Source organism: Eleutherodactylus coqui, chromosome 10 (assembly GCF_035609145.1).
Source record: "Eleutherodactylus coqui strain aEleCoq1 chromosome 10, aEleCoq1.hap1, whole genome shotgun sequence".
Taxonomy (NCBI): domain Eukaryota; kingdom Metazoa; phylum Chordata; class Amphibia; order Anura; family Eleutherodactylidae; genus Eleutherodactylus; species Eleutherodactylus coqui.
The window spans coordinates 5,675,176-5,691,438 of NC_089846.1; the positions used below are offsets into that span (position 1 = coordinate 5,675,176).

The following is a 16,263-nucleotide window of genomic DNA, read 5'->3' on the forward strand; positions in this document are numbered from 1 at the left end:
CCAGGTGTAGAGCCGACAACGGGGTCTGGTGGGGGGGATGTCCCCAGGTGTAGAGCCGACAACGGGGTCTGGTGGGGGGATGTCACCAGGTGTAGAGCCGACAACGGGGTCTGGTGGGGGGGATGTCACCAGGTGTAGAGCCGACAACGGGGTCTGGTGGGGGGGATGTCACCAGGTGTAGAGCCGACAACGGGGTCTGGTGGGGGGGATGTCACCAGGTGTAGAGCCGACAACGGGGTCTGGTGGGGGGATGTCACCAGGTGTAGAGCCGACAACGGGGTCTGGTGGGGGGGATGTCACCAGGTGTAGAGCCGACAACGGGGTCTGGTGGGGGGATGTCACCAGGTGTAGAGCCGACAACGGGGTCTGGTGGGGGGGATGTCACCAGGTGTAGAGCCGACAACGGGGTCTGTTGGTGGGATGTCACCAGGTGTAGAGCCGACAACGGGGTCTGTTGGTGGGATGTCACCAGGTGTAGAGCCGACAACGGGGTCTGGTGGTGGGATGTCACCAGGTGTAGAGCTGACAACGGGGTCTTTTGGAGGGATGTCACCAGATGTAGAGCTGGCAACGGGGTCTGGTGGGGGGATGTCACCAGGTGTAGAGACGACAACGGGGTCTGGTGGGGGGGATGTCACCAACCAATCAGTATGGGACATTGCAGCGTCTGGATCTTCCACTGTCGGCCATGTTATTGGGAGATGGAAGCCATCCGGTGTGTGCAGTGCCGCCACGCTCAGGGAGACCTCGTAAACTGACAGAATGTGGACAACAAAGCCTTGTAGGAGCTGTGAAGACATCACACACATCGTCTGCCCTCGCTAAGGGGGTCTCACAGGACATTGGGACATTCATTAGCACCAGAACCCTCCGTAGGGCCGGCATGTGAAGGGTTACCATGAACGAGCGGTTGCACACAACATCACAGCAGTGACTGCACAGCGGCGCCTGCGATGGGGCTTGGAGCGACGGACTGTAAGTGAGTGAAAGCAAGTGTTGTGGACAGATGAATCACAGGACACCATTTTCTGATCGGATGGCGGCTCTTGGGTGTGGCGGTTGCCTGGAGAGCGGTTTCTACGTGGCGGCATCGTCCCAACAGTGAAGTTCAGAGTCAGTTCTGTTATGATGGGGGGGCGTTAGGGCCATTGGTTATAGTGAAGTCTACCCTCAACACTAATGGGTACAGAGACATCCAGGACAATGTGGCATCACCTCCCCCGTGGTAATACTTTGGTGGAGGATCAGAACATGCACAAACTTCATTGGCCGCCCAAAGTCTGGATCTCAATACCATGGAGCATCTTTGGGATGAACTAGACTGCTGTATTTATGCCCGACCAACACACCCATCCCCCCCCCATCACTATCTGAAGCTCCTCCAGGAATGGAGGCAAATCCCAGCACACATCTAAGGGAATCTGGTGGGAAGCGACCGCGGAGGGGGACTGCAGGCATTGATGCCAAAGGCGGCCACACCAGATTTCATCAGCTTCTAGGTGTCAAATACTATTGTCAACATATTTGCTTACGAAATAGCAAACCTGCCAACCAGTCTGGGTGCATCAAGCATAACTGGGCACATTTGCCAATAAAAGGGTTGTACGAGATGAGAAAAAGAAAAGGTTATTGGTTTGTAAAGCTGCGTGCAATACCAGTCACACCCATAGACAAGGGTGGCGCTGTGTCATTGGGTATAGATCTAATAGTGCATATATACGTTCTCAGTCTGATTGTCAATAGACAAAGTGATGACTGAAAGTAAGTTTTAAAAACTCTACAGAAAAACGACTCCCACGGGGGATTTGACTTTTTTCAGCATCTGGCTCCATTCCGATGGATTGTTTTGCGTTTTGCCGGTGATGGAGATGTCAGAATCCTTTCACTACTCCTCTAATAACAGCAGCCACACCGTAGGGAGGACAGCCGTCTGGTGACTATATTTAAAGTGCCGTCTAATATGGCGATGGTCTGTAGATACACGTCCTAATTCACAAACATTGCAGTAATTAATCAGCACTTGATAGATCCATCATCCTTCTATATCTGCATGGGCCGGGGAAGAACTGTATGCAGAGACCTGAAGCTTAGACATGCATACTAGGAGCTCACCCTACCTCTGTATAACAGCTGCAGAGTCATTTTCTCGCTTCCGTCTTTTCCTCTCGGCATAGCCCCGGAAGGCCCTGAGAAACCGGTTTATGTCAATAACTAAACCCATCAAAGGATGGACAAACCAAGACAGTAGCACACCATGTCCAAGTGAGGCGACAGACCACAAAACAGACAAGACGGAGGACAAAGCAATGCTTCTGACCACACACAGGCGAGGAGATGGAGACAACACGGACCGGAGATCACAGCCAGACCGAAATCCAAGAGGAGGGATCAGCTACATAGACTATGATAATACAATAGGCGCCGCTGATTAATGATGGCCAAATGCTCGAATATCTTCAGAAGTCCTAATTGTAACAAAATGCTGCTACGCTTGGGCTTTAGTGTCCGCTATAATAACAATGTGCCGCACTGGTGTGCATCGCTGCATTCTGTATGCAGTGGGGCTGAGAATTAATAAGCATCAAAAAAGCTGCTTACACTTTCCATATTGAAGCACAATCCCTAGAAGAGGACCGTGCATTAAATACCCCAAAACAGCTTCTGCATATTTATTGGTAAAGTATATTTCCAACAAATAGCATCTCTGTTAAAGAAATATTATTCCCACATTTAATAAGATCCATTGTCTCATCAAACTGAGCTCCATGTATTAGTCGTAGCAACTAACCAATGCTGACCGCATTAGGATAATTACTGTAATGCTGCCTCCTATATAACTACTATAATACTGCCGTAGCATGTACAAGAATATAACTACTATAATACTGCCCCCTATGTACAAGAATATAACTACTATAATACTGCCCCCTATGTACAAGAATATAACTACTATAATACCGCCCCCTATGTACAAGAATATAACTACTATAATACTGCCCCCGCTATGTACAAGAATATAACTACTATAATACTGCCCTCTATGTACGAGAATATAACTACTATAATACTGCCCCCTATGTACAAGAATATAACTACTATAATACTGCCCCCGCTATGTACAAGAATATAACTACTATAATACTGCCTCCTATGTACAAGAATATAACTACTATAATACTGCCCCCGCTATGTACAAGAATATAACTACTATAATACTGCCTCCTATGTACAAGAATATAACTACTATAATACTGCCCCCTATGTACAAGAATATAACTACTATAATACTGCCCCCTATGTACAAGAATATAACTACTATAATACTGCTCCCTATGTCCAAGAATATAACTACTATAATACTGCCCCCTATGTACAAGAATATAACTACTATAATACTGCCTCCCTATGTACAAGAATATAACTACTATAATACTGCCCCCTATGTACAAGAATATAACTACTATAATACTGCTCCCTATGTACAAGAATATAACTACTATAATACTGCCCCCTATGTACAAGAATATAAGTACTATAATACTGCCCCCTATGTACAAGAATATAACTACTGTAATACTGCCCACTATGTACAAGAATATAACTACTATAATACTGCCCCCTATGTACAAGAATATAACTACTATAATACTGCCCCCTATGTACAAGAATATAACTACTATAATACTGCCCTCTATGTACGAGAATATAACTACTATAATACTGCCCCCCTATGTCCAAGAATATAACTACTATAAGGGCGCCCACCCACTGGCGTTTTTTTTCACTGCGAAATTCACAGGTTTTTTTTTCTGCAGGGGGTCTATGGGACTTGTAATGTAAAAATCGCGATCGCGCAAAATCGCGATTTACCCCGATATCGCGATTTTGCGCGATCGTGATTTTAGCTTTGCATGTCCCATAGCCCAAAGACCCCTGCAGAAAAAAAAAACGCGAATTTCGCAGTAAAAAAACGCTAGTGGGTGGGCACCCTTATACTGCTCCTATGTACAAGAATATAACTACTATAATACTGCCCCCTATGTACAAGAATATAACTACTATAATACTGCCCCCTATGTACAAGAATATAACTACTATAATACTGCTCCTATGTACAAGACTATAACTACTATAATACTGCCTCCTATGTACAAGAATATAACTACTATAATACTGCCCCCTATGTACAAGAATATAACTACTATAATACTGCCCCCTATGTACAAGAATATAACTACTATAATACTGCCCCCTATGTACAAGAATATAACTACTATAATACTGCCCCCTATGTACAAGAATATAACTACTATAATACTGCCCTCTATGTACGAGAATATAACTACTATAATACTGCCCCCTATGTACAAGACTATAACTACTATATTACTGCCCCCGCTATGTACAAGAATATAACTACTATAATACTGCCTCCTATGTACAAGAATATAACTACTATAATACTGCCCCCTATGTACAAGAATATAACTACTATAATACTGCCCCCTATGTACAAGAATATAACTACTATAATACTGCCCCCTATGTACAAGAATATAACTACTATAATACTGCCCTCTATGTACGAGAATATAACTACTATAATACTGCCCCCTATGTACAAGAATATAACTACTATAATACTGCCCCCGCTATGTACAAGAATATAACTACTATAATACTGCCTCCTATGTACAAGAATATAACTACTATAATACTGCCCCCTATGTACAAGAATATAACTACTATAATACTGCCCCCTATGTACAAGAATATAACTACTATAATACTGCTCCCTATGTCCAAGAATATAACTACTATAATACTGTCCCCCTATGTCCAAGAATATAACTACTATAAGGGCGCCCACCCACTGGCGTTTTTTTTCACTGCGAAATTCACAGGTTTTTTTTTCTGCAGGGGGTCTATGGGACTTGTAATGTAAAAATCGCGATCGCGCAAAATCGCGATTTACCGCGATATCGCGATTTTGCGCGATCGTGATTTTAGCTTTGCATGTCCCATAGCCCAAAGACCCCTGCAGAAAAAAAAAACGCGAATTTCGCAGTAAAAAAACGCTAGTGGGTGGGCACCCTTATACTGCTCCTATGTACAAGAATATAACTACTATAATACTGCCCCCTATGTACAAGAATATAACTACTATAATACTGCCCCCTATGTACAAGAATATAACTACTATAATACTGCCCCCTATGTACAAGAATATAACTTCTATAATACTGCCCCCTATGTACAAGAATATAACTACTATAATACTGCCCCCTATGTACAAGAATATAACTACTATAATACTGCCCCTATGTACAAGAATATAACTACTATAATACTGCCCCTATGTACAAGAATATAACTACTATAATACTGCCCCTATGTACAAGAATATAACTACTATAATACTGCCCCTATGTACAAGAATATAACTACTATAATACTGCCCCTATGTACAAGAATATAACTACTATAATACTGCCCCCTATGTACAAGAATATAACTACTATAATGCTGCCCCCTATGTACAAGAATATAACTACAGTACTATAATACTGCTCCTATGTACAAGAATATAACTACTATAATACTGCTCCTATGTATAAGAATATAACTACTATAATACTGCCCCCTATGTACAAGAATATAACTACTATAATACTGCCCCCTATGTACAAGAATATAACTACTATAATACTGCCTACTATGTACAAGAATATAACTACTATAATACTGCCCCCTATGTACAAGAATATAACTACTATAATACTGCCCCCTATGTACAAGAATATAACTACTATAATACTGCCTACTATGTACAAGAATATAACTACTATAATACTGCTCCTATGTACAAGAATATAACTACTATAATACTGCCCCCTATGTACAAGAATATAACTACTATAATACTGCCCCCTATGTACAAGAATATAACTACTATAATACTGCTCCTATGTACAAGAATATAACTACTATAATACTGCTCCTATGTACAAGACTATAACTACTATAATACTGCCTCCTATGTACAAGAATATAACTACTATAATACTGCCCCCTATGTACAAGAATATAACTACTATAATACTGCCCCCTATGTACAAGAATATAACTACTATAATACTGCCCCCTATGTACAAGAATATAACTACTATAATACTGCCCCCTATGTACAAGAATATAACTACTATAATACTGCTCCTATGTACAAGACTATAACTACTATAATACTGCCTCCTATGTACAAGAATATAACTACTATAATACTGCCCCCTATGTACAAGAATATAACTATTATAATACTGCCCCCTATATACAAGAATATAACTACTATAATACTGCCCCCTATGTACAAGAATATAACTACTATAATACTGCTCCTATGTACAAGAATATAAGTACTATAATACTGCCCCTATGTACAAGAATATAACTACTATAATACTGCCCCTATGTACAAGAATATAAGTACTATAATACTGCCCCCTATGTACAAGAATATAACTACTATAATACTGCCCCCTATGTACAAGAATATAACTACTATAATACTGCCCCCTATGTACAAGAATATAACTACTATAATACTGCCCCCTATGTACAAGAATATAACTACTATAATACTGCCCCCTATGTACAAGAATATGACTACTATAATACTGCCCCCTATGTACAAGAATATAACTACTATAATACTGCCCCCTATGTACAATAATATAACTACTATAATACTGCCCCCTATGTACAAGAATATAACTACTATAATACTGCCCCCTATGTACAAGAATATAACTACTATAATACTGCCCCCTATATACAAGAATATAACTACTATAATACTGCCCCCTATGTACAAGAATATAACTACTATAATACTGCCCCCTATGTACAAGAATATAACTACTATAATACTGCCCCCTATGTACAAGAATATAACTACTATAATACTGCTCCCTATGTACAATAATATAACTACTATAATACTGCCCCCTATGTACAAGAATATAACTACTATAATACTGCCCCCTATGTACAAGAATATAACTACTATAATACTGCTCCCTATGTACAAGAATATAACTACTATAATACTGCCTGCTATGTACAAGAATATAACTACTATAATACTGCTCCCTATGTACAAGAATATAACTACTATAATACTGCCCCTATGTACAAGAATATAACTACTATAATACTGCTCCCTATGTACAATAATATAACTACTATAATACTGCCCCCTATGTACAAGAATATAACTACTATAATACTGCCCCCTATGTACAAGAATATAACTACTATTATACTGCTCCCTATGTACAAGAATATAACTACTATAATACTGCCTGCTATGTACAAGAATATAACTACTATAATACTGCCCCCTATGTACAAGAATATAACTACTATAATACTGCCCCCTATGTACAAGAATATAACTACTATAATACTGCCTTCTATGTACAAGAATATAACTACTATAATACTGCTCCTATGTACAAGAATATAACTACTATAATACTGCCTCCTATGTACAAGAATATAACTACTATAATACTGCCTCCTATGTACAAGAATATAACTATTATATCACGCTCAGCCGTTTGAAATTAGCCTAAATGCAGTTATGAGCACGTTATTATGTAGGCTGCCCTTCTGACTACGGTGGCCCCTACAAGGGTTTAAAAAAAGAAAAGAGATGATGGAATCTGGTTGCTATGGGTAACACCATTAATTCTTTGGTGCTAGCATTTATAAATAAGTCCCAGAGAGTTCTATTGTCACTTTGTAGTCAATGCAAGGATAATGTCCACCAACATGACACACGAGTCAATACAAACAGCATGCAGTTCCACAATAAACCCAAGGTGCATGCACAGAGCGGCTACACGGATGGAGACACGACTGTATCTGTATGTATATACAAGACACACAGGGGGCGCTGCATTCAGTGGGATACTTACGAGATACTGATCACATAGACAGCAGAGGAGAAAGAGAGAAAGTCACATTAAGTTATGTCATTAATATCAGTAATAAGATGTCTGACAGTATGGAAACCACCCCATGGGTCACAGCCGAAAAGACATCGCCCCCTCCAAAAAGAATTAGAATGACATACTGTAATATACACTGACTGCCCCTTTATTAGAGCCCCCTCTCTCGCACGATTGGCGCTCCCCTGTATGGTAATTCCCACTGTGACCCCCGGAGTGCGGCATAAAATCACGTGACAAGTTTTCTGTGGATCAGTTTCAGTGTGAATCCACATTAGATGGAAGATCCAGCGATCGGAGCGACTTCCAGCGAGGCCGGTCATCGGTGCTAGACTAGCCGGGGTCTCACTGCCAGCCACGGGAAGGGGGGTTCTTGTGAAACGGTATGTAGAGTATACAGAGAATGGCGCAATCGAGGAAAACCTCCAGCGAAGGGGGATCCTGTGGACGGAAACAACTCATCACTGAAAGGGGTCGGAGGAGGGTGTCAGGAATCGTTCTGACCAACAGGCTGCACAGTCAGCTGAATACAACGCTGGAGCTCCAACTAACGTGTCCGAACGCACAACTCGCCGTTCCTCCGCACGGATGGTATAACAGCAGACGACCAGTTCCAGCACCATTGTGTCTAAGAGAAACAGAAAGACTCCAGCGGGCGAAAGAGCGCAAAACTTGAATCACTGAGCAGCGGAGAAACATCTCCTGGTCAGATGGAGCCAGATTTATGTGCTGATGGGAGGTCAGAATTTGGCGCAAGCAGCATGAATCGCTGACCCCTTCCTGTCAGCCGGTCAGAACATGTCAGCACTGCCATCTAATCTGCAGCAACTGCAAGAAGCTTCCTGTCTGCAGGGGCCGGTATTCCTGCTGAACGGTTTCATCACCGAGTGGAATCTACACCATGACTAATTACGGTGCCAAAGGAGGTCCAATGCTACTTGATGGGGTCTCTAATAAAGTGGCCATGCAGTGTATAGTGCAGTAACATGAGGTGTATGGCGGTCACATATTTGCATGACTATTTTTAATACTCCTGGCTTGCAGAATTAGTAGACCTCTTCCCCCGAGGTTTCCTGGTCGATGCGATATCCCATTCCCTCTGTACTGAGAAGCTTCATCGGCATAATGAGAGGAAGACTCCAGTCGGCACAACCTGAGATTGGGGTTTTGTTAATGCTGCAAGAGTGAAGCGCCTGCGGCCATTAATCCTTGTCAGGTAGCAGCGGCGGAGATGCTGACGAGGGCAGGTTTATCTACAGAGCAGGTTAGACTCATTCTGTCAGCATCCATAGATCAGCACATGAAGTAAGCCTCAGTGTCAGCTCACTGGTCCAGACGCAGGCCTGCAGCGGCGGAGCGCGGCCAAGGGCCAACTTCGGCAAGTCAAACTCCTCTCCGTGCAGCGTTACAATGGGTCAGCCCAGGACTCGGCACTGCTGTGCGCCCGCAGCCAGCACAGACAATAGTTTACAAACCTCAATAAACTTTTCCTATTTTTTTCCGCCATGTAAATGTAGAAGCAGAAAGATGTAATGGGATATTTTAACCCCTGAGTGACAGGCCTACCTTTACCAGAAGCATCAGATTATTTGGGGGGGTTATCTCCACTTTTCACAGGCCATAACTTAACTTTTCCATCTAAACAGCCGTATGAGGGTTGTTTTATGTCTGCTGAGCTGTAGTTTTCATTGGTACCATTTTTTGGGTACATGTAATGTATTGTAGAACTTTTTGGAGGGCAGGAAAAAAAGCCACCTAAATTCTGCCTTTTTTTTCTTTTTTACAGTGTTAAACCACATGCACCGGGGCGGGGCAGAATCTGCATGCGGTATCTGGCCCTGGCAGCAGTGGCGTCCGTGCGTACCTGCCTCCTTGATCTGTACATGGTCCGCACGGCTCGCTGTCGGACATGTGCAGTACAGAATTGTTTTTAGACTCCTGCTTTTCCGGTGTCATTGCTAGGCAATGTTAATTGCGGATGGGCCACGGATCAGACGGCTTCCATTGACTTCGATGAAAGCCGTCCGCACGGAATTCACGCAAAAACGGAGCATGCTGCGATTTTTCATCTGCAAGCAGAAACTACAGTTGGCTTCCGCTCGTGTGCAGGAAGAATCACTTTTGCGTAGCGATGGAGGGTATTTGCTGTGGAATCCGGAGGCGGACACCGGACACCAGCTCTGGATTCCGCAATTCAAATCCATTCGTGTGCATTAACCCTTAATCATGCAGCTTAAGTCACATGACACATTTTTCCTGCGGTTTGGTATCATTCTGACAATACCAGAATTATATATATTTTAGTTTTTTTTCACACTAAAAATCCTTTTTTGGAAATTATTATTATTTCTGCATCGCTGCATTGAGAGTCTCATAACCTTTATTGTTCCATGGACGAGGCTCTGTGAGGGGCTGTTGGTGTGATGTTGGGGTACTACAGCTTTTTGATCACCTATATTGCATTTTTTAGGTGAAATGAAGAAAATAAACCTTTTGGCTCAGTTTATTTGACAGTTTTTGCCGTGTCGGATAAATAGTGTTCAATTTACAGACACAATGATGCCAAATGTGTTGGTTTTTTCTCTTACGGTTTTTTTTTTTCATACAAAGAGGGGAAAGGGTTTTTTTTTGTTTGTTTTTTTGCCCCCATTTTAATTTAACTTTTTTTTATGTCCTCGTAAGGGACTTGAACCAGAAAAGCTATAATCGTTATGGTACACTGCAGTACTACTTTACTGTAATGCCTTATTGCTTACAATAGCGATCACAGGCCATGGGAGGCCCGGGCGCCACTGCAACCTATTGGCCCTCCACAGTTATATAGTGCGCTCCCTCTGTGCACCCTTTACATGCCACGATCTACAGTGATTGTGGTATGTAAGGGCTTAACAGCAGGGACCAGTGTTCCCACTGATCCCCGCTGTTGCAGCAGCAGGACGACTTTCAGTCACTCTCGGCATCCGCTGTGGGATGGCGTGGGCTCACTTCTGAGCTTGTGCCATCTACAGGATGCAAGTTTACATCCTGTTGCATCGAGTACCATGCGCCTAGGACACAAACCTGCGTCCTGCGACATAAACGGGTTTAATACATAATGTAAAAAAATCAGTAATACCAATTAAAAATAAGTTTTTTTTTTTTTTTTTAAACTCTCCCTCTTTCCAATGACGCCTACATATATAAACCAGATGAACCACCTTTTTCCTCCTTATGGGAGCAGGAAAAAATTAAATCGCACAGCGTTCATGCGAGTTTTGCGCGATGCGTTGTTGCCGTATTTAATATGTTCCCTGAAGAATTAATCCCATTACACCTGTTTCTCTGCCTCTATATACACATACTGGGCCCTCTGTTAGACCAACGGGGACACGGAAACAGCGCCCTCCTTTTATGTGGACGCCATAGATGGGGATGCAAGATACAACATACACATTCTATAAGACACCTTTCACCAATCGGGGAGTGAGGGGTATTCCATGCTCCCTGCCCTCGGGGCGAGTGCACATATGTTTTGTTAGTCGGTTCCCCCTCCCCCCCCCCCCCCCCTCAAATTGTATTATTTTTCCCCAGTTTCAGCAAAAAAGTATTGCAGCCGGTGAGTTTGTGTCTGAAGCGGTGATTTGATGTCACATTACTCACGCTTGCATAGTTGTGGTGGCAGTCTGAAAGGTAAAAAGGTTTTCCTTGGGGAACCAGGTCCGGATAGGAACGTCATCTGCCGGTGGGGGAAATATATTAAAGGCACAGAAATATAAATATAACTTCCAAAAACGCAATACAGTGTCAGTGTATCTGCTAAGCTATCAACTAGGCAATCTACTGCCTTCCATTGAGGCTCACTTGCTGCTGGAGCCACTAGGGGTCGCCACCATGCTGCTTCTTCATCTGCTCGCTCCTTGAATTCTGCCTAGAGCTCGTGCACAGTCTCGTCCAGTCTCTAAAAGGGTCAGTGCGCAACCCTGTTGCTCTTCCCCTCCAATCCTGTCCCTACACCACCTATATTATGCATCCGCACCCAAGGGTGGATGCCTAAGCAATTGGCCTCCTACCTTTTATGACAAAGCCCCAGTCTGTGTGTGTTCCTTGTTTTGACCCATACTTATTCTGACTGCTGTGCTCCCTGACCTTGGTTCTGTAGTTTGGACCCTGCTTTTGTCTGCTACCAGCCCGGACCTATAGCCTGGGCCTCGGGTATGAGTCTGTGCTGCCGGCCCTGACCTATAGCCTTGGCCTCGTGTATGGGTCTGTGCTGCCAGCCCTGACCTATAGCCTGGGCCTCGTGTATGGGTCTGTACTGTCAGCCCGGACCTATAGCCTGGCCCTCGTGTATGGGTCTGTGCTACCAGCCCGGACCTATAGCCTGGGCCTCGTGTATGGGTCTGTGCTGCCGGCCCTGACCTATAGCCTGGCCCTCGTGTATGAGTCTGTGCTGCCGGCCCGGACCTATAGCCTGGCCCTCGTGTATGAGTCTGTGCTGCCGGCCCGGACCTATAGCCTGGCCCTCGTGTATGCGTCTGTGCTACCAGCCCGGACCTATAGCCTGGGCCTCGTGTATGGGTCTGTGCTGCCGGCCCTGACCTATAGCCTGGCCCTCGTGTATGAGTCTGTGCTGCCGGCCCGGACCTATAGCCTGGCCCTCGTGTATGAGTCTGTGCTGCCGGCCCGGACCTATAGCCTGGCCCTCGTGTATGAGTCTGTGCTGCCGGCCCGGACCTATAGCCTGGCCCTCGTGTATGCGTCTGTGCTGCCGGCCCTGACCTATGGCCTGGGCCTCGTGTATGAGTCTGTGCTGCCGGCCCGGACCTATAGCCTGGCCCTCGTGTATGCGTCTGTGCTGCGGGCCCTGACCTATAGCCTGGCCCTCGTGTATGAGTCTGTGCTACCAGCCCGGACCTATAGCCTGGGCCTCGTGTATGAGTCTGTGCTACCAGCCCGGACCTATAGCCTGGGCCTCGTGTATGGGTCTGTGCTGCCAGCTCTGACCTATAGCCTGGCCCTCGTGTATGGGTCTGTGCTGCCAGCCCTGACCAATAGCCTGGCCCTCGTGTATGGGTCTGTGCTGCCAGCCCTGACCTATAGCCTGGCCATCGTGTATGAGTCTGTGCTGCCAGCCCTGACCTATAGCCTGGCCATCGTGTATGAGTCTGTGCTGCCAGCCCTGACCTATAGCCTGGCCATCGTGTATGAGTCTGTGCTGCCGGCCCTGACCTATAGCCTGGCCATCGTGTATGAGTCTGTGCTGCCGGCCCTGACCTATAGCCTGGCCATCGTGTATGCGTCTGTGCTGCCGGCCCGGACCTATAGCCTGGCCCTCGTGTATGCGTCTGTGCTGCCGGCCCGGACCTATAGCCTGGCCCTCGTGTATGCGTCTGTGCTGCCGGCCCGGACCTATAGCCTGGCCCTCGTGTATGCGTCTGTGCTGCCGGCCCGGACCTATAGCCTGGCCCTCGTGTATGCGTCTGTGCTGCCGGCCCGGACCTATAGCCTGGCCCTCGTGTATGCGTCTGTGCTGCCGGCCCGGACCTATAGCCTGGCCCTCGTGTATGAGTCTGTGCTGCCGGCCCGGACCTATAGCCTGGCCCTCGTGTATGCGTCTGTGCTGCCGGCCCTGACCTATGGCCTGGGCCTCGTGTATGAGTCTGTGCTGCCGGCCCGGACCTATAGCCTGGCCCTCGTGTATGCGTCTGTGCTGCCGGCCCTGACCTATGGCCTGGGCCTCGTGTATGAGTCTGTGCTACCAGCCCGGACCTATAGCCTGGGCCTCGTGTATGAGTCTGTGCTACCAGCCCGGACCTATAGCCTGGGCCTCGTGTATGGGTCTGTGCTGCCAGCTCTGACCTATAGCCTGGCCCTCGTGTATGGATCTGTGCTGCCAGCCCTGACCAATAGCCTGGCCCTCGTGTATGGGTCTGTGCTGCCAGCCCTGACCTATAGCCTGGCCATCGTGTATGAGTCTGTGCTGCCAGCCCTGACCTATAGCCTGGCCATCGTGTATGAGTCTGTGCTGCCAGCCCTGACCTATAGCCTGGCCATCGTGTATGAGTCTGTGCTGCCGGCCCTGACCTATAGCCTGGCCATCGTGTATGAGTCTGTGCTGCCGGCCCTGACCTATAGCCTGGCCATCGTGTATGCGTCTGTGCTGCCGGCCCGGACCTATAGCCTGGCCCTCGTGTATGCGTCTGTGCTGCCGGCCCGGACCTATAGCCTGGCCCTCGTGTATGCGTCTGTGCTGCCGGCCCGGACCTATAGCCTGGCCCTCGTGTATGCGTCTGTGCTGCCGGCCCGGACCTATAGCCTGGCCCTCGTGTATGCGTCTGTGCTGCCGGCCCGGACCTATAGCCTGGCCCTCGTGTATGCGTCTGTGCTGCCGGCCCGGACCTATAGCCTGGCCCTCGTGTATGCGTCTGTGCTGCCGGCCCGGACCTATAGCCTGGCCCTCGTGTATGCGTCTGTGCTGCCGGCCCGGACCTATAGCCTGGCCATCGTGTATGAGTCTGTGCTGCCGGCCCTGACCTATAGCCTGGCCCTCGTGTATGGGTCTGTGCAGCCAGCCCTGACCTATAGCCTGGCCCTCGTGTATGGGTCTGTGCTGCCGGCCCTGACCTATAGCCTGGCCCTCGTGTATGGGTCTGTGCTGTCGGCCCGGACCTATAGCCTGGCCCTCGTGTATGAGTCTGTGCTGCCGGCCCGGACCTATAGCCTGGCCCTCGTGTATGCGTCTGTGCTGCCGGCCCGGACCTATAGCCTGACCCTCGTGTATGCGTCTGTGCTGCCGGCCCGGACCTATAGCCTGACCCTCGTGTATGCGTCTGTGCTGCCGGCCCGGACCTATAGCCTGACCCTCGTGTATGCGTCTGTGCTGCCAGCCCGGACCTAGAGCCTGGCCATCGTGTATGAGTCTGTGCTGCCAGGCCTGACCTATAGCCTGGCCCTCGTGTATGCATCTGTGCTGCCGGCCCTGACTCAAGCCCGTCTCTCCACTACACACCTGTTCAGACCCCCAGGTACTGCTCGTCCCCCAGTGCAGCCCAGCCACACAACCGGGACTATCTGTGTGTGTGTCTAACGGCTTGGGGAGCCGGGATCCTGCTTGGAGGGGGTAAGCATGAAACCGGGTTCCCGAGGTGCTGCCCAAAGCCAAACTGGTATGTGGCAAAGCGGCTCCACATCCGTCTGCTTGACACGTATATTGTACAGGGTTTGTAGCAATGACATCGAGTCAATGAGTCCCGGCACTCACCAGATACTCTATCAATGCTGTACATGCGTTCCAACTTTTTCTTGCGCCATCCAGACTCATTGGATTGATGCTGCTCTAGATCGAAGGAGCGCTGTGCCGGCACAGTGAGTTTGGCACAATTTGGGCACTCTTTGGAGTTCTGTCGGCTTCCTGACCAACTTTTACAAGGCCTTGTTATGTTGTGAGTGCTGCCTGAGTTTTGCAGGGGATGGTGATGATGGGAGGAGGAGTGATGGTGATGATGCCTTTCGTCCTGCCCAGTCTTCATCACCACCAGCTCCATGCTATCACTCTCGTGGTCGGACAACATTGGCCTCTCTCCAGAGATGGTATACACATGGGGCTTTGGTCCTTCACTAGTCAGCGTCTCCCCGCGTTCCTCAGAGAAGCTTCTTTCCAACTTGCTGTCTGAGATGGAGGAGAGACGGCGTTTGTTCTGAGAGGCTTGGAGCATTTCTGGAGACTCTTCTTGGTCAAGGAGATGGTCTGAGGAAACCGAGAAGACAAATAAGACTTGGAAGAAATCTGATGAAGAGTGATAGACGGAGAGAGTTGGAACAATACAGTTGCAGTCTAAATAATTCACATCCAAATTAAAATTAGTTTGTTTTTTGTTAACTTCACTTTATTGAACACTTAATGAATTTGGTCTACAGGTAGATTCCATATATCATTGTTGGACTAAAATTAGGTTTATTTGCAAACTTTAAGCTATTTCACAAAAAATAAAAAACAATCAAACAAGAACAGTTTAATTAGATCAACACAATATAATAAGCAGCTTCTCAAAATCCAACACAAAATGCCACTTTTACTGATTCCTGCCATCTCAGAAGGATTCCCCACCTTCATGACAAGCATCTTTAGCACTTGGTGGATCATCTTTGCTGTTATGGCCTGCACTGAGCTGATTTCCACAGAAAGCAGACAGCTCCGTTCTTACTATAGTGGCCAAGCTTGGTATTGCAATGTTCCCATTTAAATTAATGGGAACTTAGTCTGCAATGCCAA

General features: G+C 46.5%; 1 protein-coding gene across 4 annotated transcripts in view; it reads right to left on the minus strand.

The window, feature by feature from the left end:
* Positions 1 to 16,263, minus strand: part of NSMF (NMDA receptor synaptonuclear signaling and neuronal migration factor) — a 58,974-nt gene that overhangs the window by 22,442 nt on the left and 20,269 nt on the right. For 3 of the 4 annotated variants that reach the window (XM_066580074.1, XM_066580073.1, XM_066580072.1), the window contains 2 exons: positions 15,253 to 15,738; positions 11,652 to 11,727 (listed from right to left, as the gene is read on the minus strand). In XM_066580074.1, the coding sequence (XP_066436171.1) occupies positions 11,652 to 11,727; positions 15,253 to 15,706 (530 nt within the window). In that variant the 5' untranslated portion in view covers positions 15,707 to 15,738. Of the gene's footprint in view, positions 1 to 2,117; positions 2,187 to 7,979; positions 7,986 to 11,651; positions 11,728 to 15,252; positions 15,739 to 16,263 lie in introns of all 4 variants that reach the window. The other variant, XM_066580075.1, reaches the window with a different exon arrangement.